This window comes from Emys orbicularis, chromosome 8, assembly GCF_028017835.1.
Source record: "Emys orbicularis isolate rEmyOrb1 chromosome 8, rEmyOrb1.hap1, whole genome shotgun sequence".
Lineage (NCBI taxonomy): Eukaryota > Metazoa > Chordata > Testudines > Emydidae > Emys > Emys orbicularis.
In genome coordinates this window covers 102,895,736-102,922,598 of record NC_088690.1, presented here as the reverse complement: position 1 = coordinate 102,922,598, position 26,863 = coordinate 102,895,736, and the positions used below count along the sequence as shown (strand labels likewise).

The window sequence follows — 26,863 nt, the reverse complement described above, 5'->3', positions numbered from 1 at the left end:
TTAAAAATTATGCAGAGACTTAAATATACCTACTAAAGCCAAAATGTAGAAATACAAAGCATGGAAGTATGTAGGAGCCCTCTCAAAACCAATACTAGCACTGTAAAAACTTATGATTCTTGGCGGAAGAGGGGAAAGATAAAATATCTGAAGTTCAGTGTAGATAAATATTCAAAAGCTCTAATGCTTGTCCAAACTCTGAACTCGGCTACATCTACCATATCCCTAGCTCTCCTATAACATTCCTTAGAACAGGCTGTGTCTGGAAACCCCCAACACCCGACCTGTTGTTTTGCAGTAGCCTATCATCATCTGTTACTTCTAGATGGCATATCCTTTGTCCTCCCATTAGACTCCCTGGGACTTTCCATCTTATTGGTGCCCAACTTTCTCTCCTCCCATAAATCCACCAGGAACTGCACACTCTCTCCTTATGGAAGATATGATTATCTTTAACTAAAAAAAATATAGTATGACTTATTTTATGAAATACAATTTTTTATTTTAATTGTTGAAAGCAAGTATAGCACCATCTTGGCCTAAAATAGGAAACTAATTCATATTTCAGAATCAACATTTTTTAGTTAAAAATAGTCTTCATAAAAAAAATAGGTGTGTGTGTGTGTGTGTGTGTGTGTCTCTAAACTCCAAAAGCAACTCAAATAGTAGAAATCAGGATCAATATCTCCCTTTTGGCTGTGGGGACAGTATCTAAGATAAATACGATTCAGCAGGGTTTTTTCCTTTGGCACTCAAGGAAAGGTCAATCCGGTATTTCAGTTACAAAGATCTAGGATAGATCAACTAACATATGGTAGTTAATCTCACTGTTGAGACAAGGATACTTCAGTGGGCATGTTCAGCTCTTGTAGCAGAGTGCAGAGAGATACGCCCAATATAATGATCAGGATGTCCATGCAACACACTGCACAACCATTTGATAAACTGCATGTATACATGTTTGATCATCGCAACTATCCAACAATCCATTACAAATGTGTTCCCTTACTATTCCAAACTGCAAGTAGTTTCAGTCAAAACTGACCTTTTTTCTCCTTTCTTCCTGCTGGAGAGAAGGTACAACCATCTCTTGAATTTATTAACATTGGGAAGATCAGAGAACGTTTCCTAACACTTGTTTTGATACTTTTCATTCACAGATCTAAAAGCACTTGTTCCTTCTTTGCAGTTGCACTATCCTCATTTCACAAATAGGGAAACTGCAATCCAGGATATGCCTACACAGCTAAGAAAAACCCACAGCTGGCACATACCAGCCAGCCTGGGCTCATGGTGCTGTTTCATTGCTATGTCGACTTCTGAGTGTGGGCTCAGGCCCAGGCTCTAGGACTCTGAGGTGGGAGGGTCCCAGAGCCCAGGCTCCAGCCCAGAAGACCACACAGCAATGAAACAGCCGCACAGCTCGAGCCCAAGTCAGCTGACATGAGCCAGCCGTGGGGCTTTTCTTCCCCTACTATTAACCTCCCCTCCCCCCCAACTAAAAAAAACCAATCTGATTCCCTTCCATTTGTACTCCTATGTATGTTTACCTTCACCTGTCACTTATTCTAAAATGTTGCCCTTTAACTACTTTCATTAAAAACAATATAAAAATTTTCAAAATCAGTGGGCAGGTTAGATCAGTTTATTAAATTTACAGTTTAAACAAAAATTACAAAAATACTCATCAAAATAATATTTTGAACTAATTTAGATTATATAAATTTACCACTTACGAACTGCTTGGTTAACAAGTGATATTACACAGTCTCTTCTACAATATTTGTCTTGTGTAGTTTGTAAAAACTCACTATTGATCAATTCAAATACATTCAGTGTGTTTTACCCAAATTATCTCTTATTTTATGTTGTGTATAACTTTTCAAACCATTTTGTTTGAGGGAATGGAGGAGTTAGCCAACACTTAACCCAAAATTATTTGTACAGCAAAGAAATTAGATTAACGAAAGAAGTGACTCTACTTGGCTTTTACTTTGATGTGACAAACCTAATACAGATCAACCAAATGCACACATCTCTGATTTGCTGCTACAAGCAGGTAGATAGACAAACTATGGTACAATGCACTACAATTTACATTAGTGTATAAAAGTGGATCACAAAAAACAAACACACATGTTCTACTTTGTACTAATGACCTTTACCCCATTTCAAGTAAAAGAAAGATTGCCTTCAGCACAGGATTCTTTAGTGCGGATATGCAACAAGTCAATCCTACAGTCCTTACACAGGCAGGACACTCATTTAGGTTGCAAGTCTTGCTTACTTAATGAAAACAGGATCAGCCCCCGACACGCACTATAGGAGGATTTAGTGGTTAGGGCAGAGTCCTGCGAGGCACAGCTGAGGCTCCCCAATTCCCAGGGTTTAATGGGGCATTAGGAAAGCCTTGGGTTGCTCTAAGCTTTTAATTTTATGTCAGGTGGGGAAATAACTGGATCCAGGTGGTACACCCCAATCACACCCTCTGCCCTACCAGCATACTTCTGTGCTAGTGTTGCTGAGATATCATAGCCATCCCTACACCAGGAAGAGGAATACAACTGTGACCATTTTGGGACATCTTAATAGACCCTTTGTGAAGGGAGCACGGGCCAGAATCCTGACAGTTTAGTGTTTAAGATAAAAAAAAAACTGGTCTTAAAAATAAAAGCATACACCTTCTCAAATGAAAGAGCTACTATTTCCTATATACAGTTACCAAGTGCTTCACTGCTTAGCCAAGAACTGAAACACCATGAATTATTAGGTACATCAATTTTAACAAGGTTTGTTTTTTTCTGTACAGGTAAGTCAGTACATAGGAAGAGAAACAATGAATTATACAACACTATCTTTATGGTATAACTTGCTGATAAAGTGAAAATTGAGTACAGAGTGCAAGTTAAAATCAAAAGCTTTTTCTTTATTGTGGCATAAGTCCTTAATTTGCCACAATATTCAAACACATGTATACAAGCACATTAAAACAGATTTAATTAGCTACACTATTTCAGATTGCTATTGTGATACAAAGTATTTTTTCTACATGTTCAACAAAAAATTATTAGTGAACAAGTGGATAAACACTGCAAGTAATAGTTTACCTGAAAGTTCCATTTAACTCCCTATCAAGCAATCTAGCTTCAGACTCCCTTTAACCACATCAGAAAAACTAACATCATAGAACACCTTAAAAACTTTGTACTAACTGTGTTTAATGGAACAATTTAATTTAACAGAGGCCAAATGAATGTGCTTAATTTAATTGGAGGATGAAACATCTCTAACCCAGACATCCTTTCAATGTATCTATTGTTAAGTATATGAGATTCTACTTTCTAATTTAATCTAACATTGTCACTCAAGCACTTCGCTTTAGCCTATATGCAGTTTATTAAACTTGAGAAATTTAAAATTAAGTTTTGATGCTTTAGTTGATAATTTCTTATTTGCATAGCAAGCAACATCTTGATCTAACCAGTTTTGACCATATAGGAATACTTTCTATAGCTAGGTTTACCAGGTAGGCATCATATCAGGGAACCACATTCTTCCAAGGTGTTTGGAGACTTCTGAATGAATTTGATCCAGGTTGTAATCATTATCTGGAATTAGTACCTCCTCCATAATAGAAAGCTGGGTGAGCCTCCCTCCACACATCTTTACAAACTCAATAAAACCTCTGCAGGTAACCTCACATTCACCAAGGCCCATCGCTGTTAGATTCTTACAGCGTTCAGCAATGCAAATGAGTTCATCATCCAGTGGCTGAAGTCCATTAGCACACACCACCAATTCAACCAACCTGGGGCAGTTCATTCCAATACGCCCTAACATGGCTTTGCTTACTGCACGACCAAAGTAAAGGTGCGTAACAGGAGTTTCTTCTCTAAAAAATGCATCAAATTCCTCTTCATATAAAAAGAAGTACATCACAATATTGACTTTGGGGGAGTGCTTAACAAGTGCATCCCAACTTTGCTTTTTAATAGTATGAAATTCAATTTGTCCAGGATTTTCACTCACAACATCTATGCGAAGATGTTCAAGGTTAACATGTTTCTCACTTGAAAGAGCCAGCAGCAGTTCATCACTTAGTATGTAATAATTCAAAGCCAGTTCCCTAAGGCCATGACACTGGTCAGCAACACAAAGAATTCCTAAGACAAAAAAATTGAAATACATAAATTGCATATATTTCATTTATAAAGTACAATATATATTTGTATACTTAGTTTAAATTAAAACATTTTATTCAAACCACTAAACCATGTGTTACTCTTTTTAGCATACCCATATCCCAGAACAATGTCTAATATTTCCAGAAAAGGATGATAATAGAAAGGGTTGTTTTTGTAGGTTTCGAGGAAGTTTAAAGCTGTCAGCTTTACAATAGTTCATATTTGATGGCACCCCTAAATGCTGTCAAACAAATCTCTTGATTTAAAAAGTTAGTGTAAAATATAAAATGAAGCTCTGTGAAAAATGGCTAGATAAATATGAAATCTTCCTACTCCACAGTTCTGCTTCTTTTGTTCATTCATATCTGGTTATTTTAGTGATTATTTTCCCCCTACTGCTTTTTACTCCTGTTAGTCCTAGAATGTGGCTACATCTGTAAGAGAGTGAACTGAATTTTAGCCTATTTGTATACCAACAGAACTGCTTACTAAATTTCATTCAGTCATACTTGTAAAAAGCCTCTAAATGCAATGAATAGGGACAAGTATTACTGAGGCATAATCTGAAGACAAGGAGTTGTACATCTGTTACTAAGGGAACAATTTGGTCCACAGAAGCTTTAACTAGTAAGGATATTTAAAATTGCAGTTTGATTTTTAGTTGTGCAAACTGCAACTGAGCTGGCATTCAAAAGCCTCAGTACACAACTGAACTCGTTTAATATTTATGTTGAGAAAAACAGAGCCTCACAAACTCTTTCAGTCACTTTAAGATGTTTTTAGACTCAGAATATGCAGAGTTTGTCATTGATAAAGTTATAATGACCACACATAAATGCATAACATTTAGACTTGAAATTAGATGAAGGTTTCTAACTATCAGAGGAGTGAAGTTCTGGAATAGCCTTCCAAGGGGAGCAGTGGAGGCAAAGGACATATCAAGCTTAGTCTTGAAGCCAGATAAGTTTATGGAAGGGATGGTATGATGGGATAGCCTAATTTTGGCAATTAATTGATTCATAGATTCTAGGACTGGAAGGGACCTCGAGAGGTCATCGAGTCCAGTCCCCTGCCCTCATGGCAGGACCAAATACAGTCTAGACCATCCCTGATAGACATTTATCTAACCTACTCTTAAATATCTCCAGAGATGGAGATTCCACAACCTCCCTAGGCAATTTATTCCAGTGTTTAACCACCCTGACAGTTAGGAACTTTTTCCTAATGTCTAACCTAAACCTCCCTTGCTGCAGTTTAAGCCCATTGCTTCTTGTTCTATCCTTAGAGGCTAAGGTGAACATGTTTTCTCCCTCCTCCTTATGACACCCTTTTAGATACCTGAAAACTGCTATTATGTCCCCTCTCAGTCTTCTCTTTTCCAAACTAAACAAACCCAATTCTTTCAGCCTTCCTTCATAGGTCATGTTCTCAAGACCTTTAATCATTCTCGTTGCTCTTCTCTGGACCCTCTCCAATTTCTCCACATCTTTCTTGAAATGTAGTGCCCAGAACTGGACACAATACTCCAGTTGAGGCCTAACCAGAGCAGAGTAGAGAGCAGAAGAATGACTTCTCGTGTCTTGCTCACAACACACCTGTTTATGCATCCCAAAAACATGTTTGCTTTTTTTTGCAACAGCATCACACTGTTGATTCATATTTAGCTTGTGGTCCACTATAACCCCTAGATCCCTTTCTGCCGTATTCCTTCCCAGACAGTCTCTTCCCATTCTGTATGTGTGAAACTGATTTCTCCTTCCTAAGTGGAGCACTTTGCATTTGTCTTTGTTAAACTTCATCCTGTTTACCTCAAACCATTTGATCTTTGACTATTAGCGGTAAATATGCCTAATGGCCTGTGATGGGACACTAGATAGGATGGGATCTCAGTTACTACAGAGAATTCTTTCCTGGGTAAGCTCAGGGTTTAGCTGATCGCCATATTTGGGATCGGGAAGGAATTTTCCTCCAGGGCAGATTGGCAGAGGCCCTGGGGGTTTTTCGCCTTCCTCTGCAGCGTGGGGCACGGGTCACTTGCTGCAGGATTCTCTGCACATTGAAGTCTTTAAACCACAAGTTGAGGACTTCAATAGCTCAGATACAGGTCAGGGGTTTGTTACAGGAGTGGGTGGGTGAGATTCTGTGGCCTGCGTTGTGCAGGAGGTCAGACTAGAAGATCATAATGGTCCCTTCTGACCTTAAAGTATGTGAGTAAATACCTTACATAATTCAGGAAATTCAATGTTATCTAAATTTCCCACCACAAATTTGTATTCAAGCTTCTTTTGCACTGCATTACTTGATTTTGACAACGAAGCCACATAAAGTTATGTTTTTTCAATGAACAGAGGTACAGGTACTGTACATGCTCGTGTTATCTTGAGTATATTATGGAACAGAAGTTGATTAGTTTAGAAAATACTGTGCACGCTATGAGCAGTTCATGAATTTTAATACTTACAACTTCATTATTTCAAGCAAAATTTCTTCACACAGCAAGAGTCATGCCCTTTATACTTATGTTACAGAAAGAGACAGTGCTATATATAAACAAGTACTTGCCTTCGTGTCGGGCTAAGTGCACGGAAGGTTTAAATCTTTTTTTTTTTTTTTTTAAATCTAAAATTTAATTCTTTACAGAAGTAAAACAAAGCATTAGAATGATTGAAACAGCATGGACGAATCCCAAAAACAGGAATAAAACCAGAAAAATTTAAAGTAATATGAAAGGTATATAAATACTATTCTGATGCTTTCCTTTCACTTGGATTACTCCAAAAATGCTTGACATTAAAGACGACATTTTCCCACGCTCTAGACAACTGAGAATAGTCAAGTGGAAGGTTTACATACCACCTTTGAACTGAGAATTTGCATGAAAGATTTTAAGTGGAAGAATAATTTATTCCAAATGTTAAGTACCTGAAAACAGGTTAACAGAAATGCATCCTCAACAGTAACTATTGCATTACTACTTCCTTTTTTAACAGATTTACTACTCACCAGCAGGTGACACATGAGGACAGCTGCTCATTTTTAGCAGTTTTAGAGTATCGCTATTGTTAGCAACAAGAACCTTCAAAGATGGATCATCAACTGGTGTGTCATCAATTTTGATGGATGATAATGACTTGGAGTTTACAAAAACTACTGTCAGTGCTGATGCAAAATGAGCCTGTTCAGAGAAAGTGAGGGGGGGGTGGGGTGGAAGTTATCTTTCAGTGGACATTTAATGTTATTATATCCATAGCATAGTTCAGGGGTAGGCAACCTTTCAGAAGTGGTGTGCCGAGTCTTCATTTATTCACTCTAATTTAAGGTTTTGCATGCCGGTAATGCATTTTAACGTTTTTAGAAGGTCTCTTTCTAGAAGTCTATATTATATAACTAAACTATTGTATGTAAAGTAAACAAGGTTTTCAAAATGTTTAAGAAGCGTCATTTAAAATTAAATTAAAATGCTGATCTTACGCCACAAGCCTGCTCAGCTCGCTGCCAGCCTGGGGTTCTGTTCACCTAGGCCGGCAGCGGGCTGAGTAGGGCCTGCGGCCGGGACCCCAGACCTGGGTGTGGGTGTTTCAGGGGTCAGGGCAGAGGGCTGGGGTGTGTGTGGGGGGGGTTCAGGGATCAGGGCAGAGGGCTGGAGGTGTGTGGGGGTGCAGGGCAGAAGGCTGGGTGTGGGGGGGTTCAAGGGTCAGGTCAGAGGGCTGGGGCTGTGGGGGGTGCAGGGCAGGGGGCTGGGTGTGTGTTGGGGTGTGGGGGGTTCAGGGCAGAGGGCTGGAGAGTGTGGGGGGTGCAGGGCAGAAGGCTGAGTGTGTGTGCGAGGGTCAGGTCAGAGGGCTGGGGTGCTCGGCTCGTGGGGGTGCTCCCAGCCCCCTGCCCTGAGCGGCTCACGGCAGGGGGCTGGAAGGGATATGCCCTGTTCCACCCCCTTCCCCCAGGCTCCGTCCCTACCTCTCTCTGCCTCCTCTACGGAGCTCTGTGCACGCTGCCGCTCTTCCCCCTCCCCCTCGCTAGGGCCATCAGCTGATTGGCGCAGGGAAGGAGAGGAGGAGGGGCAGGAAAGCACCACGCTGGGGGAAGAAGCGGGGGGGGGGGAGGGGGGAAAGCTTGGCTGCCACAGAACCAAGCTTCTGCCTCCTGCCCCCGCAGGGGAGAGCGGTGGGGGGGGGGGGGCCTGAGTGGGGCTGGGACCACGTCAGGGGAGCTGCGTGCCACTCAAAATCGGCTCGTGTGCCGTGTTTGGCATGCGTGCCATAGGTTGCCGACCCCCGGCATAGTTGATTGAACTTTTGCCTCAAGGTAGAACCATTAGTTTTGTTTTACATGGGCCAAAGGGGTAAAATAATTAGCGTAATTATAAATTCTTATTTAATCAATCCCCTAAGTTATGTAATAAAGAATATAGTACTTACTCTCAAACTAGGGGTTATTTTAATGCTTACAGTGAACACAAGCAGTTCTGCCCTCTTCCCCATTTCCCCTCTTTTCAAAGAAAAAAGTGCATATAATGAAGAGCTTGAAGTAGCTACAGAATACCAATAAGTAAAAATACCAAATTAAGAAAAAAAAAAAATCATCAAGAAACTGAACTGAGACCTCTCAGGACTAACATTTGATGGAGCGATAATTGAGCCCGTTGAGAGGAAAAAAGGAAAGGATATACTTACATATGTATGCAAAATTAAGTATTGTAGCACCTCACTTCTGGAGATCTGATTTATACCACTACAATTTTGGAGTCCTGAATAGGGCTGTCAAGCAATTACATAAATGGTATTCTATTGTTTAACAGCATGATTAATCATGATTAATTTTTTTAAATATTTTTTGATGTTTTCTACATTTTTAAATATTTTGATTTCAATTATAACAGAATACAAGGTCGACAGTGTTCACTTATTTATTCTTTATTACAAATATTTTCACTGTAAAAAAAATAGTATTTTTCAATTCACCTAATACAAGTACTGTAGTGCAATCTCTTTCTACATTTGTAATTCAACTTTCATGATAATTATATACAAAAAGACCTGCATTCAAAAATAAAACGTAAAACTTTAGAGCCTACAAGTCCAATTAGTCCTATTCCTTGTTCAGCCAATCACTCAGACAAACAAGTTTATTTACATTTGCAGAAGATAATGCTGCTTCTTGTTTATAATGTCACCTGAAAGTGAGAACAGGTGTTTACATGGCACTGTTGTAGCTGGTGTCACAAGATATTTACATGCCAGATGTGCTAAAGATTCATATGTCCATAGGCGGCGGGTATAATAGGCCATGGGAAGCTCTGCCTCCCCCAGTGCAGCCACAGCCACTGGATCCCCGGCTGCATGGTTTGGTGGTGAAGTTTTTGCTTTATTATGCCCCATGCAGGTTCCAGGGTGGCAGAGGAGGCACATACCACCTCCGCAGCCACCCCGGAATCCGCATGGGGCATTTCAAAAAGTGTCTTCTATAGATGCTTTTCCCCTGGGCCATGGGCGGGTTGGGTCCGGGGAGGGAAGGTGAGGCATGACTGCGGTCACCCCCGAGCTCCTCCAGGTGGGGGGACGCTTGGCTTGGGGCTTCAGCCAGCCCAGCCCAGCCCAGGCTCCTCTGGGGGTGGGGGTGTGTGTGTGAGAGAGAGATAAGGGGGAGCGAGATAAGGGGGAGCTCTGGGCTGCAGCTGACCTGGGGCTCCTCTAGCCAAGGGGGAGGGTACAGGTGGTCTCATGGCTCTGGCAGTGGGTGGAAGGGGCAGAGCTGGGGGCTAGTCTCCCCAGAGTGGGACTCCACCCGCCGCCTATGCATATGCCCCTTGATGCTTCAACCACCATTCCAGAGGACATGCGTCGATGCTGATGACAGGTTCTGCTCGATAACGATCCAAAGCAGTGCGGACTGGGATAAAAGGGAAGGTCCTTTCATGGATTGAGAACTGGTTAAAGGACAGGGAACAAAGGGTAGGAATTAATGGTAAATTCTCAGAATGGAGAGGGGTAACTAGTGGTGTTCCCCAAGGGTCAGTCCTAGGACCTATCCTATTCAATTTATTCATAAATGATCTGGAGAAAGGGGTAAACAGTGAGGTGGCAAAGTTTGCAGATGATACTAAACTACTCAAGATAGTTAAGACCAAAGCAGATTGTGAAGAACTTCAAAAAGATCTCACAAAACTAATTGATTGGGCAACAAAATGGCAAATGAAATTTAATGTGGATAAATGTAAAGTAATGCACATTGGAAAAAATAACCCCAACTATACATACAACATGATGGGGGCTAATTTAGCTACAACGAGTCAGGAAAAAGATCTTGGCGTCATCGTGGATAGTTCTCTAAAGATGTCCATGCAGTGTGCAGAGGCGGTCAAAAAAGCAAACAGGATGTTAGGAATCATTAAAAAGGGGATAGAGAATAAGACTGAGAATATATTATTGCCCTTATATAAATCCATGGTTCGCCCACATCTCGAATACTGTGTACAGATGTGGTCTCCTCACCTCAAAAAAGATATTCTAGCACTAGAAAAGGTTCAGAAAAGAGCAACTAAAATGATTAAGGGTTTAGAGAGGGTCCCATATGAGGAAAGATTAAAGAGGCTAGGACTCTTCAGTTTGGAAAAGAGAAGACTAAGGGGGGACATGATAGAGGTATATAAAATCATGAGTGATGTTGAGAAAGTGGATAAGGAAAAGTTATTTACTTATTCCCATAATACAAGAACTAGGGGTCACCAAAAGAAATTAATAGGCAGCAGGTTTAAAACAAATAAAAGGAAGTTCTTCTTCACGCAGCGCACAGTCAACTTGTGGAACTCCTTACCTGAGGAGGTTGTGAAGGCTAGGACTATAACAATGTTTAAAAGGGGACTGGATAAATTCATGGTGGCTAAGTCCATAAATGGCTATTAGCCAGGATGGGTAAGAATGGTGTCCCTAGCCTCTGTTCGTCAGAGGATGGAGATGGATGGCAGGAGAGAGATCACTTGATCATTGCCTGTTAGGTTCACTCCCTCTGGGGCACCTGGCATTGGCCACTGTCGGTAGACAGATACTGGGCTAGATGGACCTTTGGTCTGACCCAGTACGGCCTTTCTTATGTTCTTATGTTCTTATGTTCATTTTCATCATCTGAGTCAGATGCCACCAGCAGAAGGTTGATTTTCTTTTTTGGTGGTTTGGGTTCTGTAGTTTCTGCCTCAGATTATTGCTCTTTTAAGACTTCTGAAAGCATGCTCCACATCTCACCCCTCTCAGATTTTGGAAGGCACTTTAGATTCTTAAATCCTGGATCAAGTGCTGTAGCTATCTTTAGAAATTTCACATTGGTATCTTCTTTGCATTTTGTCAGATTTCCAGGGAAAGTGTTCTTAAAACGAACAACATGTGCTGGGTCATCATCCGAGACTGCCATAACACAAAATATATGGCAGAATGCAGGTAAAACAGCAGGAGACATACAATTCTCCCCCAAGGAGTTAAGTCAAATTTAATTAACGCTTTTTTTTTATTAACGAGTGTTATCAGCATGGAAGCATGTCCTCTGGAACAATGGCCGAAGTATGAAGAGGCATACGAATCTTTAGCGCATCTGACACGTAAATATCTTGTGACGCCAGCTACAACAGTGCCAAGCGAACGCCTGTTCTCACTTTCAGGTGACATTGTACTTAAGGGGGCAGCATTATCTTCCATAAATGTAAACAAACTTGTTTCTCTTCATGATTGGCTGAACAAGTAGGACTGAGTGGACTTGTAGGCTCTAAAGTTTTACATTGTTTTGTTTCTGAGTAAAGTTATGTAACAAAACAAACAACAAAAACATATGTAAGGAGCACTTTCATGATAAAGAGATTGCCCTACTTGTATGAGGTGAACTGAAAAATACTATTGTTTATCATTTTTACAGTGCAAATATTTGTAATAAAAAATATAAAGTGAGCACTGTACACTTTTTATTCTGTGTTGTAATTGAAATTGATGTATTTGAAAATGTAGAAAAACATACAAACATATTTAATTTAAATTGGTATTCTATTGTTTAACTGTTAATTTTTTTAATCACCATTAATTTTTTTGAGTTAATCGCATGAGTTAAGTGCGATTTATCGACAGCCCTAGTCTTGAGCCATGCATTTGCTTCCCAGATGTTCCAAATCTGGATTAAGCACCCTGCTTCAGCACAGGCTTAAGACTCATTGAAGCCATTAGGACATAAGCAAATGCTTAGATACATTCCCAACTAGGGCCATAATCAAGGTCACATGACCCAGAGTCCTGGATATATAGATACTAGTTTTATAGAAGCCAGTATCAGCTGGGCAAAAAGTTCTAAGAATGGAGTATTGTCAAATGTATGTCATACTTTAAAATACAAACATGAAAATGAGCGTTTAGAGAAATATATGGCAAGAAATAGAACTTTGTGCATTTGTGTACTTTAAAATTAAAGTGTTGGGTTTGTAAAAATTACTTTTCTTTTTAATTCAATAATATCTACATGGTTTAATGATTTGTTACACTATCTAGCAAGGTAAAATTTGAGAATCCATAGGACATTACCTTGGAGACATTCATAAAACTTGGTTTTGCTGTTGAAATCAAACCTAATGTCTTGATAGAACAATTCACCAATTGAGAAAGGATGTCGCAGGCAGCTTCTGCAGACTCAGTACTACTATCAACCTAAAAGACAATTTTAAAACATTGAAGTAATTTTGTATTGTTCCTAGAAACTCAACAGCATGATAAAATATATTTAATATCCAAAATAGAGTAGCACCAGTTTTTTTTAAACTAGTAGATTGCACTATACCAACTTTTATTTGCTCCAAGAAAGGAATGTGAAGTTTATTAAGTGGTTAATAATTTGAAGGCAGCAAAAAGTCATGAAAAGTACTTGCCTACAATACTTATTACACTGTGATTTTCTGACAGTCCTGAGAACACCAGACACCTTAAGGCTATCCATCTGTGTTTGATTTGCCTCATCTCTGCATTTCTTTATCAACATCCCAATTTGCATGCATGACTAGTACTGAATTGCAGGTTAATGTATACCATAATTCCATAGCTGATGCCTCTTCCTTCATAATTATCAACTGTCAGACTTTTGGGGTTTATTCTGGTCTAAAAACAGGATAAATAAAAGTAATGCAGCAAAGTGGTCCACATTACACACCGTGTAGCCTAGTGAGGCCTGGGTTCTATTCATGGCTCTGCCACTGACCTGCTGGAAGATCTTGGGGCAAGCCTCTTTACATCTGTACTTCAGTTTCCACAGCTGTAAAATGGGGGTGATACCTAACTCCTTTGTCAAGAGCTTTTAAGATATGAGCTACATATTGTTATCTGGATCACTATTCAGATGACATATTAAGAGACAAATCAGTTGTACTATGTGAAGTAGCTACATGTACTTAAAGTAACTGATTAAAATATTAACCATGGACTACTACAGAACTGCATCACAAGAACTCTGAAGGCAACTAAAAAAGGAAATTACTAATGACAGTGTTAGGAGAAAGGAACTTGAGTTTAATCCTGACTGACATTAACTCCACCTCTGTGGTGTTCACAAACTTAGGGCTATTTTACACTATAAATTCACCCATGTAAGGGGACCTGGTTACAACATTATAATCCCCAAATGTAATTAAGATGGTCTTCCAGTGTAGATTCTATCTACGTAATTGCTATACTTTGAGTAGTATATCTCCAAGACAAGCTACATTAATGTTATCATCTGAATGGTCCAACACCCGAATAAAGGGAGGACTACATTAAGGTAGTACTCTGAACATGAACTTAACACCTGTGTGTGTAAACATTACCATGCTGTTTCTTGGATATTAACATTTCTCAATCACCTCAATATTCATGTGCAGCATATAAAAAGTTGTGTGATATCCTTTAACATATGTAGTTAGATATACTATTTTGATTACATTTTCTTTGCAATTGGATGGGACCTTTACATCTCTGCTTTAATTTCTATATGTTTAAGAGGTAGAAAACACTACTTCCCTCCTTCCCTCCCAGAAGCTGAGAATTAGTCTGTAGAGCACTTAGTGCAGGGGTGGGTAAACTACAGGCCGCATTAGGAGACGCTCCGCATGGCACCCGGAAGCAGCTGATGTCCCCCCTCCGGCTCCTATGCATAGGGGCAGCCAGGGGGCTCTGCTCCGCATGCTGCCCCCGCAGCTCCCATTGGCCGGGGGAGCGGCCTGGCTGCGCCTCTGCGTAGGAGCCGGAGGGGGGACATGCCGCTGCTTCCGGGAGCTGCTTGAGGTAAGTGCTGGCCGGAGCCTGCACCCCTGAGACACGCCCCTCCCCCCGGTGCCACATCCTCCTGCCACAGCCTTGAGCCACCTCCTGCCCTCCAAACCCCTCGGTCCCAGCCCGGAGCACCCTTCTGCACCCCAAACCCCTCATCCCCACCCCAGAGCCTGCCCCCCCAGCCAGAGCCCTCACCTCCCCTCTGCCCCAACCCCCTGCCCCAGCCCTGACCCGCCTCCTGCCCTCCGAACCCCTCAGTCCCAGCCCAGAGCACCATCCTACACTCCAAACCCCTCATCCCCAGCCCCACCCCAGAGCCTGCACCCCCAACCAGAGCCCTCATTCCCCCCTCCCCCGCACCTCACCCCTGCTGCACCAGCCCAGAGCCCCTCCTGCACCCTGAAATCATTTCTGGCCCCACCCCAGATCCCGCACCCCCAGACAGAGCCCTCACCCCCTCCCGCACCCCAACCCCAATTTCGAGAGCATTCATGGCCCACCATACAATTTCTATACCGAGATGTGGCCCTTGGGCCAAAAAGTTTGCCCACCTCTGACTTAGTACCACTATAACAAAAACTCTAAGATTAGGATTGACATCCTATCCACACAGAATACTTCCAACAACAATACTGGTCTTGTAATTTTTAAACATAAAAGGTAAAATAGCTACTATTTAATGTCAAAATTATGACAATGTTGTGCAAAATTAATTTTTTCAAATACACTAAATTAAATACAACAGGCTATGAAAATCATGTGAAGTAGATACTGTGCATGTATAGGAAGTACATAATTTTAGCAACTGCTTCCTTCTGAAAAAAAATTGCTGCAAACATCTTTGAATATAACTTTTCATGCATTCAATAAAATAGTCATACCAATTTATTCTTAAGAAAAAAAAAGGAAACAAAGGTTTTTGGATGGAGATGCATTACAATTTACAGACATCCAAACACAGCTGTCCTGTAAAGTGACAAAACAAGCCTCCACCCAACCTTTACCTTGAAGCTGACATACTGCAGATCATCAGCATGTCTCTTGATAATTTGCTGAATGAGATCAGGGTGAGTAGACTTTAAATAAGAAGTAGCTGGTTGGTTAAGCTCAAATTCAAACTTCCTCCACAGGTCAGGAATATGAAAAACTTCATTCCACCTTCGGCAAACACAAGATGCCCGTGCTCGATCTACTAAAGGCAGGAACTGAAAAATATGTAAAACTACATGGAGTGGCAGGGTTCCCCAGTCCATCAAGGTTTGCAGGTGAGACTTGCCAAATGCTGATCCATAGAAAAAAGTTTTCTGTTTTTTTGATCTTTGTGGTGCTTGGAGAATTGGATTCTCAGTTTTAACAGTCCGCCTGATTCTCTTCATTTTGAGAGCAAACAATTTCAGTTACTAGAGTGTTGTGACGAAATGAAGGTACAAAGCTTTCTGTATGTTTTCAAGTACAATAGATCTCTAAAAAAAGTACAGAAGATCACAAAAACAAAAACAGACATATTAGCAAAGCCTAAGTATATCTGACTACCATACAAAAGGTCTCTGCACTACATACAATGTACATACAGTAGTAAGAGTCTCATTTCCATATTGTAACGCAATTAATGAAACCAAGTTTCCTAGGTCCAGGTGAGCTACCCAAGGGCAGTTTCCTTTGACAGTATTTCATGCAAGTATACCACCAACTGTCTTCTCCACACACACAAAAAAAAATGTAATCATATGCACAAATTTCCACTGAAAATAAACCTACGGGATTTGCTACTAGGTTTAAGTAAGAAGGCTCAAACTAGCGAGTCCATTAGTAATTTCTATATTTGTGTTATAGTTTAAGGTACACTGTCAATGCCTATTTTTTCCCAAACCGATCTTTTGTTTATTTTACACATTTACGTTTATTTAGGCTACAGACATTTATCCGACACTTGCCCCTACAGTGTAAGGATCCCACTTCAGCATGCTGTAACTTCATAAAGAAGCTAGTTTATTACTGACCAAGTTTGTGGTTTTTTTTTTTGTTTTTTAATTGACCACCTAGATTACTATAACTGAAAGATGAGAAAAGTATTCTGCTCTTTGTATTGTCAGTTTCACTGTACTTAAGTTTCCTGTTGTGTAGGCTTCACACAGCAATAGGGAGAGGAAAACCATGTTAAAAAAAGAAATTGTGACTAAAGTCACAATAAATTGGGAGATATAACAACTGAAGTTTTGTCTTTTTAACTGACTAAATAACACGTTTTTCTGATCTAACAGAAAAGAGTGTTTCAAATCTAATCAAGAATTTGATTTTTACTAATTTAAAGAAGAGCAGCACACTAGCTCATGTTAATATACACTTAATGTGTTGCTTCACTATTCAGACCATTTTGTCAGACAGTCATCTAACTGACCAATTTAACAACTGTCCAGAGAATCACTAAATGTATCTGCAGTATAACGTTAAAGTTAGTATTTTGATATTACAGGCAGAGTTGGTAGCGTCCCATTATAAGATCCTGTTTTTGGTTCCTTGTAACTTTGACAACTTTAAACTGCCTGGGATTAAATTTTCCATGCCAGATGTCTTCCTCCGGCCAAAATAGCTCAGCTATTTCTAATAATAAGGTATAGGGAAAACATGCTTCCCCATGTTAATTTCTGGCATCATCTTCTTTGATAAGCAACCACATGCTTTGCATGAGGGACTTTCATTTGGCAGGAGGAGTCTTTTGTTTCAAGGATGTGTCTTATTTCTGTGAAAATCTGCCCAAGTTTGGGCAAGTTATAAACCTTTGACAAACTGCATCTTACACACACTCAGCAGAGACTTGCTAGAGCTTCACAGCTAAACCCCCTTACGATTCTGATCGCATGCCCCAGCTTGGAGCTGAGCAGGACTTTCCTTGAAATTGTTGCACAAGATTGCTGCAGGTCAGGCTGGACACCAGAACTGATAGCACAGGAGACCAACTCTCAAGGACATCATTGGGCCCAGGCAGGATGGAAGAGGAGATCTCAATTTGAATGCAGAGGGACAACAGCAAAATTTGGTGCGGTAGATTGTGACTGGATGAGCGCCAGTGTGCGGGGAGACCAAAATCCGAAAAAGCTTTGGAGAGACAATGACTGGCTGGGTAAGGAGCCTGGAGAAGGGAGACATGACACATACTAGATGAGGAGTCTTGGGAAAGAGACCATGGGGATAGGAAACATAGGTGGTGGGTGATGAATGGAGGCTGGGGGGACCTGGGACTGGAAGTTCAGGGGGGTGAGACTAGGCCTGGCTGTACAAAGAGACTGGGATAAGAAGCCTCAGGAGTGGAAACTGGGGCTTGCTAGGTAAGGAGAATCGGCTTAGGAACCAGGAGTGGGGAAGAGACAGGGCAGAAGGGGTCATGGTTGGGGGAAAATGGGAAGAAGAGTCTGTGCCCAAGAGACTCCTCTCCAGAGAGTCTCGCCATTCCTCTGCCATCAGCACATATGGAAAAAAATGTTGTGCATATGCATTACAATGATCACATAAGGGGGCCGAATTAAGGCTACCCTGGCAACCTTAATCCTAGCATTTCCAAATTTTGAGTGCTTGCCTTTGCAATATTTATATTTTTTGCATGCAACAGATTATTAACTTCAAAACTTCACAAACTACTACACACTGCTAAAATTTTAATTCTATTCCTATGACTCTACATCATCTAAATGATACAACTATGAAAACTGTGCATGCCCTTTCTCTAAACATAAAGGTTGAGTTGCTCAGAAGCAGACATTTGGCATCCAGTATAGATGAGGAGGTAGTGTGCAGAGCCTTGCTGAAACTGCGGCTGCTGCCACTGGTCCCCAAGGATTGTTTGGGCAGTTGGGAATAATGAGAATGCAAGATTGTGACCACACCCCATATGCTAGGGTGGGGCCAAAGAGTGGAATAAGTAGTACCTTGTAAATGCTAATATATATGGTACATGAAATGCAGACTGCAGGTTGTCAGCAACAACAACAAAATATGGTAATTATTACATTAACTATCATACTATTTTAGTTTAGCTATTTTTGAGTCTCATATAGTTTTGGTATTCTATATACTTCTATAATATTTTAAAACTCTTGCATAGTTGCATCACAATGTTGTGCAGTACCAAATTTAGAACCACAAACTGGAAAGAAAGAAAGAAAGAAAAAAAAAGTTTATTGCTTATAGATCATGGACAATCACCATAAATGTAGATCTCTCTTTTTTTTTAAATTTTTCTTTTATACATAAGTATTCACAGAACCTTCTGTTCCATTCTGGCATTAACTAAAATCTAAAATAAGATGTATGTCACATATACAGCTATTTCTTAAAAATAGTTTACAATATATTTTCTACAACTGAAGTTAACTAGTCTAATTTTCAGGTGATATAATCAAGGTAGCCTTGAATCAGAGGTGCACATGCACACATACCTCCAAAGAATGTGGAAGTTCCTGTCTAACATCAGCACCTTTCAGGTATTTGAACATCCATCCCATTGCTGAGTCATCCTGTATGTATGAAAGGATTCCTTAACCAGAAAGCAGGGAGGGGTCCCAGAAGATGAATTGACCTGTGAAGTCATCGACCAAAGACAAACTGACCTGCAAAGTCTGGGAAACCCATGAGGGACTTTAAGAATTCTTTAAGAATTCTAATAAAGTATTTTAATTAAACCAAGAGCACTACTGAAGAAGCTAGTCTCATCATGTTCGCTCAGCAAAGAGTTTTGTAACAGAGCAGGGAACTCCAAGGTGCATGGCTCTAATCTTGGGCCACTTTATGCCTTCAGAATACACCCAGTTATCATTAGTTGTACAATTATAGGGATTGAAGTTGCACTTGTGGTGTTGGTTTAATAATATGGTATTGATTGTGTACCATTACTCTCATCCAAGCAAGTCTGTAAAGGGATACGTAAGTTTTCCATGCGTGGGCAGGAAAAAAAGGTGTTGCTCACACAAGTAAGAGAATCTAAGAGCTGGGGAGCTGTACTCGTCTGATGTTAAACAGCCAAAACACTGGACGGAATCTGTGGATAGCATCCAGACAATGTTTTTTAACTTCAATGTCTCTCAGTTACAGTAATCTTGTATTACTTGTACATCCCACTGTTACACCATGTTCCTAACAAAAACAAACAACAAAAATCTTTCTTCTAAGTTGACTGTATCCTTTTGATCACTTTTGGTTGTTCTACACATGGACTACCTTTCTGCAAGAATGTTATTAATTATTACAGTATACAAGAAAACTGACACAGTAAATAATTTATAATTAGTAATTACAGAAATATACTATGCATAAGATCACAATTGAAAACAAAGCAACTGTGACATACAACATGCACAGTTATTTTACAACTGTGAAGGTATAGAACCAACATAATTAGATATAAAAGCCCAATTTTATAAGTTGTATAGGACAGTCTGAGGCAATTTTCTTACCTAAAGAAAGCTTCCAAGTTATGGTGGGTAGTGGACGAATGAACTGTGGTAGCCGCGGCCATGGGGCATTCACCAGCATCTGTCCGCTTTCACTTCCTGTCTAGATAAAAATGCCAAAAAAACTTTAAGTTAAGTTTAAGAACTAATGCTGAGATTCCATCCAGTATAAGAATGAGTCAGTTAATAAGGAACTACAGTCACCTCATTAGCCTTTGCCTTCCCTACTGACGTTCATACAGAGAAATTTAGCATCCCTCAGCATAGCAAAAACAAGTTTGGTTGTGTCAGCCCAACGGCACCTGGGTATTTTTCCATATTGCAAATACTACAGATAGAATTGGTAGTCTCTGCTGAAGAGAAGCATGAAATTGAAAGATGAGTTATACACTTACTCTTAACCTGTATCGGCCAAATTATAAGGAGTTGTTTAAACATTTGCTCTACTGATCCAATGCTACCAGTCATTTGTTGCCATGAGCACTGAACTTAAAAAAAAAAAAAAAAAAAAAACCCAAAACCACTACCTGAATTAAGTATTAATGTCATCTACAGTCACAGAAAACACTAAGTATATTAAAGAGCAACCATGTAGGCTTTTCCTTGTTTTTCCTGTGTCAAAGATTTATTTCCTTTATCACATTATGCTACTATATAAGGAGCTTTCTGGATCAATTTCATCTGTTTTAAAACAGCATTAAGAATCTCTTTCCTATAATCAGATCAGTAAGATTATTTTTGTGAGAGCATAGAGTAGATATAAATATGCTAGTTCAGTACTTTTTTGTATTTCTGAAAAATACTAACAAAAGGCTCACTCATCCCATCTGTCCTATTTTCAGCATTTTGGTATTCCTCCCATCACTGTTCAATTTGAGAAACTATAGTCTAAGGCAAGAATGCTATTTGCAGTCACCTTCTACTTCATTATCTCAAATGCCACTCAGTTTTGCATATTAAGAAAGCTTTCCAATATCATCTTTGATGGTTTGCTTATTACAACTTTGACCAATAGCGCACTTATGAATCACAACATGCCAAAAAGCAGGAGATGCTTCTGTGTTTCATTAAGATTTAAGTTGGGGTAACTACAACAGCTAGTTATTTAAGCTCATCATAATTTACAATTCATGGTTAAATAAATTCCTCTTATTTTTCCTATACTGAATATGCATAGAGGTTCCCAATATAGATTTATACAGTAAATCAAACAGATCCTTCTAGGTTTCACAGAGAATTAGATTGGGTAACTATGCAACAGTTAGAGACTTAAACTAACCACAAACTGCAAGTTATAATGAAGTAGATTTCTCTTAGCTTTTCCTTTTATTGAAATATTAGAAATTCACAATGTAGATTTATACAGTAAATCAAGTAATTACATTTAATCTAATAATGGTTTATGTTTGTATATGAGAAAGAGTATGGATTAAAGTTTTAGAAGCCGGACAGAAAATTTAAAGTTACCTAAGGTTTTCAGAAAAGAAGCAGACTCCTGCAGTCTAAAGAAGTTTCCTTAAGGAAAACTAAAACAATAAAAAGTATTGCACATAGTGCAGACAATGCCATCTAGTTTAAAAAGAAATGTGATAATAAATATGACTAATAATTAAAGGTATAACAAGGTGTTTGTTTCTTATTAAAAAGGTAATCCACTTATGCAGAGAAGCCAATGTGAAGTGAAAGTTTAAGGTAAACTTAACCAAATGTTCTAAGAGCTAAATAACCATAAGGTCTGACTGACTGACTATAACTGGCAACTGCACACAAAGCTTAACATAAGAAGTGATCCTACCAACCTTGTCACTAAACTGTAGGGAATAACCAAGTATTTGTATGGAGTATAGACAGGTGTTTTGCCTTATTGTTTAACTTACATCCTATTGGTGTTAGATCAAGCAAATAACTTTATATTGCTGCATGATGAACTACTAAACAAATACAGAAAACAAGGAATGTGAAGAGACTTTACATAAAGATACTCTAGCTTCAAAACAGACATTTCTTTAGGCATCTAGGAGTGGTGACAGAAACCACAAATTGGGAAAGAACAAAGAGCCATGTAAGGTTGGCCAAGGGATACACCACAAGAGAGGCCTCAGGGAAGCGGTCTGGGGAAGTATGTTGCTGACTGGAACTAAAATAACGGGCAGATGTTCAATGATTGCCTTGATAAAATGTCTCTTGCAATCCATTATGTCCCAAGACGTTTTGCAAATCTGGTAAAGTCTCACAGGTCTTACACAAACTTGATGGCATAAGATACCTGCAACTAAAGATGCATAAACTTTCCTTGCAGTTCTTGATCCCAGGACTGAATGGTAAAAAGTCGAGAAACAAAAATGCAAGTTGTCACTTGGGCAAAATTCATGTTCTTTGTCAGGATTTTTTTATTCTGAAGGAGAGAATTGCTGAACAAAACAAGGCTAGTTTTATACAGTTTCTGATCGGTGTTGAGGGCTGGTTCCTCTTCTTGGTGAAGTTATGTGGGCAGGTCAAAAAGTGACAAAGATTTGAAACATACAACCAAAATAGGAGTTGAAAGCAAGACAGAACACCCTGACAAAAAACCATGTATTTTGCTCAACTGACAATTTGGCTATTAAGCTAAATGCTGCTTAGAAAGTACATACTTAAGTTAAAATAACTGTAAATAACTAAATATGTATGATGAGCACTTGTGTTTCACCAACAACTTTGATTTAGCATGTTTTCTAGACAACTAAGATTAATAAGCTATTTAGAGTTTTGAAGCTACAAAAAATTAAAAATGCTGGGCCACGTTAGTGTAATGAGATACTGCTTAACCCTACTAAAAGATAACTGAGAGAAGTCCTGAATGTTTCAGAGATCAATCTAGAAATCAGGAGTTTTGTGATAAAAAGAAGTTGACAATTTTCCAGAGAAAAATGAAAAAGCTTTGACCTGATTTGTAAGTTAAAGATTTTTTCCCCTTATTTGAACATTTGATTGAAGTGACATTTAGAATATATAGTAGTGGTGAAATTCCACAGAAATTAGAATAGTTTTCAAATCATTATGTGTATATTGTATTTGGGTTTTGGAGTGATGTGTGAGAAAAACTGGAAGAGCCTGGCTGCAAGTATCACACTGGCAAGGTAAATGAGTTGACATTCTTAGTAATTAAATAATTGGTTTAAATTTTTAAAATTCTAACGTTAGTATTTGGATGAACTGCCACAGGCAGTCCATAATTTAACTGACACACTGACAAAATTCTGTATTTAAGAATGCATAGTTCAAATGCATAGCTGGTACCAAAATCACCTGTCTAGAACAGTAAAGAATTAAGAAAGTTTGCCTACATAACAAGACTGTGAGAGACCTTGAATTAATGTATTATATTTATCTCCTGACAAGTTTTAACATCCCATATTGTTAACATTGTATGCTGGTGTCATTCTTTTAAACACTGTAAATACTAACTAATCATTCTTATTTGGTTTTCCATAATTCCTATTATGCTTCAGCCCCACCCAGCTCCCACCCCGGTTCAAGCCATGGGGCTCTGGATCTGGCGCTAGGGCTGGTCTTCCAAGGCACTGTGGTCAAGATGCAAGGAGTAGGGTAAGCATAGGGTGCATGGCTGTGGAAGCACTGGGGGGAGGGAACACCAGAGCCCGGGGGGGAGGGGGGGAGCCATGGGGAGCCCAGGGGGATGGTGGGGAGCCAATGGGAGACTACGAGGCCTGGGGGATCCGTGGGGGCTGAGGGAGGCAGCAAGAGCTAGAGACAATGGGGGGCGAGGGGGGAGGTTGGGTGGCAAGTGGAGGCAGCAGAGGTCAGAGGCAACAAAAAATAATGTACAGTTGTATTTTGGTACTGAGTCTGCAAAAAACCAAAAGCCTACATAAATCAATTCCAATGATTTGGAAACATATGTGCATATTCATTTGTTTTTCCTAAAGTATTTTAGGAAAATTTGTCAGAGCAGCCACCAGCAAGAGTTGGCGGCTGCATTGAGGTCACCAAAAATGTTGTTGTGCGAACCCCTGCTCTAGGCTTTTAATGGAGTTTAATGGCTTAGTATCTGCTCCCATTGGCTTCACTGAGAGCAGCATCAGGTCCTAAATAAAGGGAAAGTCAAAGCTTAAAGAAATGAGAGTGAAGTCAGTAATAGGAGACTGATTATACTCAATTACCAGTTAAGATGGGACTATTGCTATTTCAGAGGAAAGACACAGCTTGCCATTTTTGTAAGATAAATACCATCCTGGTCAGGAGACGGATGTTTCATTTTGTGCAACTTTGTCCTACAAGTACTGACAACTGGAATACAGTTGCTTCAGAATACTATTTGAATGTAAAAAGATAAGCTCTCTTCATAACAATAACAATCATTCCTCCCTCCTTTAATGTATGTATGATATCAGAATGTGTGTGATAACACAGTTACTTTAAATATGAAGGTGGGTGCCAGACTTTCAAAAAGGTTCTAATTTGTTAGCCCAAGTAACGTAAAAAAATAAGTTATAGAATTTGTTGGCTACTTTTACCCATGACTTTAATCTTTTGTTTTTCCAAGTAGTAAACTGCAGTTACTCAGAAATCCTGTTAAACTTCTGTTTGAAAAGCAATCCCCTTTTTCAGTTTTATTATAAAGCTGCTTTTTTAAAATCCCCTTATTACATAAATTATTCAGTGCTCCAATGAAACACGTTAAAAGCCTCCCTACAGTATTTTTACCTATCAACTCTACCTATTCTTTATGGAATAATAGAAATCAAGATGCTCCCTACAGTGTTTCCTGCAGCATTTCACCCTAATTTTAAGACGTAGTCTGGTGCACTCCAAATTAGGAAAATCCTACCTTTTTAACCTGACACTCTCCTCTTTTTTTTTTTTTAAATTTGCAAAGACCAACAACTATGAGAAGTCTCCGGAGTGAGCCCCCAGTTTAGCTTCATCTACAAACTGAAAGGTGACATCAACCCAGCCAAGCCTAACAGATTTCAGAGAGATAGCCGTGTTAGTCTGTATCAGCAAAAACAATGAGGAGTACTTGTGGCACCTTAGAGACTAACAAACTTATATGAGCATAAGCTTTTGTGAGCTAAAACCCACTTCATCAGATGCAGAGTATCTCTGAAACACTTGCTCCTTTCAGTTAATGATGATATTACCTCTCGCCCATTAGATCTGCCAAGTCTCTCACCTGAGAAGAGATGTTTAACTATTACACACTAAGGCTAGGTCTACACTACCCGCCTGAATCGGCGGGTAGAAATCGACCTCTCGGGGATCGAATTATCGCGTCTCGTCGGGACGCGACAATTGATCCCCGAATCGACGCTCTTACTCCACCAGCAGAGGTGGGAGTAAGCGCCGTCGACGGGAAGCCGCGGAGGTCGATTTTGCTGCCATCCTTACAGCGGGGTAAGTCGGCTGCGATACGTCGAATTCAGCTACGCTATTCGCGTAGCTGAATTTGCGTATCTTAAATCGACCCCCCCCTGTAGCGAAGACCTGCCCTGAGTTTAGTGTCTGATGGAAGATTTTGCTTAATAGCCCTAGAGAGGTCAGGAATATTTCATTTTGATCTCCTCTCACTCGGAGGGCACAAAGACCGAACGGGGGAGGAGACTATAACCCCAGCAGCTGGGCCGCTGTTTATAAACAACCACCGGGGACATGCACACGCCAGGACAGACGTCAGGAGCAGAAGCAGCTTTGGGGCTCAGAGTGAATTAAGGTCTCAGAGGCCAATGACCATTTACTGCGGCAGCTCCTGACTGTACAGGTTAGGGCTTTATCACCCCGCCCCCCCTTCCCCGTACACAGCCTGCATCACCCTCTCCCCGCCCCCCAACTCTCAGCCCCTCAGCCCCGCCCCCAACTCTCAGCCCCGCCCCTCCCCCTTCACTCCCAACCCCGCCCTACCCTCATTCACATTCACGCCTCCTCCTCGGCCCAAACACCGCCCCGCCTCTCCCCAGTGCGCCCCCCGTCCGCTGCCCCCAAGCAGCGCCCTGCTCCAGCCCGAAGCACGGCGACAGCGCCTATCCCCCGTTCCCAGGGCTGCTCCGCCCCCTTCTCCTCAGCCCGCTCTCAGGGCCATATTGCGCAGGAGCTAATTCCCCCAAGCGCGCGCCGGCAACCCCCCTCCTCGCACTCACCGCTGCGGCCGCGATGCCCCCCGCCGGCTGACTGGGTTGAGGGGTTCGGGGGGGGGTCAGAACCTTCTAGGCCAACAGGGAGCCAGCAGAGCTACCGCCGTGCCTCAGGGGGGCGGAGCTCCTTTACAGACTCCCCCGCCAAGCGCATGCGCTGGCCGCTCCCGGGCATCTGTGACCTGACGCATGCGTCGTCTGCGCGCTTCTGTTCGTCCACCGCTAGGTGGCGGGAAAGTCCGTTTTAGAGTCACCTGCCGCTCCTGCGCCACAACGAGGCGGGCGCTTGCGGAGCACGTCAAGTTCTGCTGCGGGGTCTCCCTCTTCTCCCTGCCGGGCCCTGCACAGCAACCCCGGGCCCACCCCACCTCCCTCCGCCTAAGGCTGAGACCCACTTTCTCCTCAGCGCCATCCCCAGCAGCCCAGCCTACTACTTGAGGGGAGCATCCATTCAGTGGCAGGCAGGCATAGCGGTGCTGCCCCCCATGCCCTGTGTTGAGGACCCTCCTTCCCAGGGCCAGCCCACCACTGGATGCTGTAGTCACATAAACAAGGGGAAGAAGAAATTGTCTCTGTTTCCCCCCCTTGATGCAAGAACAGAGGCAGAGTGGTATAAAGGTGGCGTTAAGCTACCTTATGCCCCCTCCACCTAGGACCAGCAATGGACCAGGCTGGTTTCTGGTGTAAGTTAGAGCAGCCTCAGGACTACTCCAATTCACACCCCGATGCCTGTGGACCCCAAGAGGCAGTTTTAACATCCAAGAATGGCCTCTCATTACATCCTTTTTGGAGAGGGCTGTGAGAGGGTAGTATCATAGAGGTACTATGTAGGAATATAG

At 40.9% G+C, this 26,863-nt stretch overlaps 1 protein-coding gene across 2 annotated transcripts; it reads right to left on the bottom strand.

Moving 5' to 3' along the window:
- Window positions 1–1,633: 1,633 nt before the first annotated feature.
- On the bottom strand, window positions 1,634–26,172 carry LOC135882201 (F-box/LRR-repeat protein 21-like). Of its 2 annotated transcripts, none has more exons than XM_065409016.1 (6): window positions 26,031–26,172; window positions 19,897–19,996; window positions 15,454–15,912; window positions 12,734–12,856; window positions 7,188–7,359; window positions 1,634–4,163 (listed from the first exon to the last, which is right to left on the bottom strand). In XM_065409016.1, exons 3-6 carry the CDS (start codon window positions 15,823–15,825, stop codon window positions 3,520–3,522), a joined length of 1,311 nt encoding a protein of 436 aa, XP_065265088.1. In that variant the 5' UTR covers window positions 15,826–15,912; window positions 19,897–19,996; window positions 26,031–26,172; the 3' UTR covers window positions 1,634–3,519. The 2 variants fall into 2 exon arrangements, with proteins under 2 accessions (XP_065265088.1, XP_065265089.1); XM_065409017.1 differs by having other exon boundaries at window positions 19,897–19,992.
- Between the last annotated feature and the right edge of the window lie 691 nt (window positions 26,173–26,863).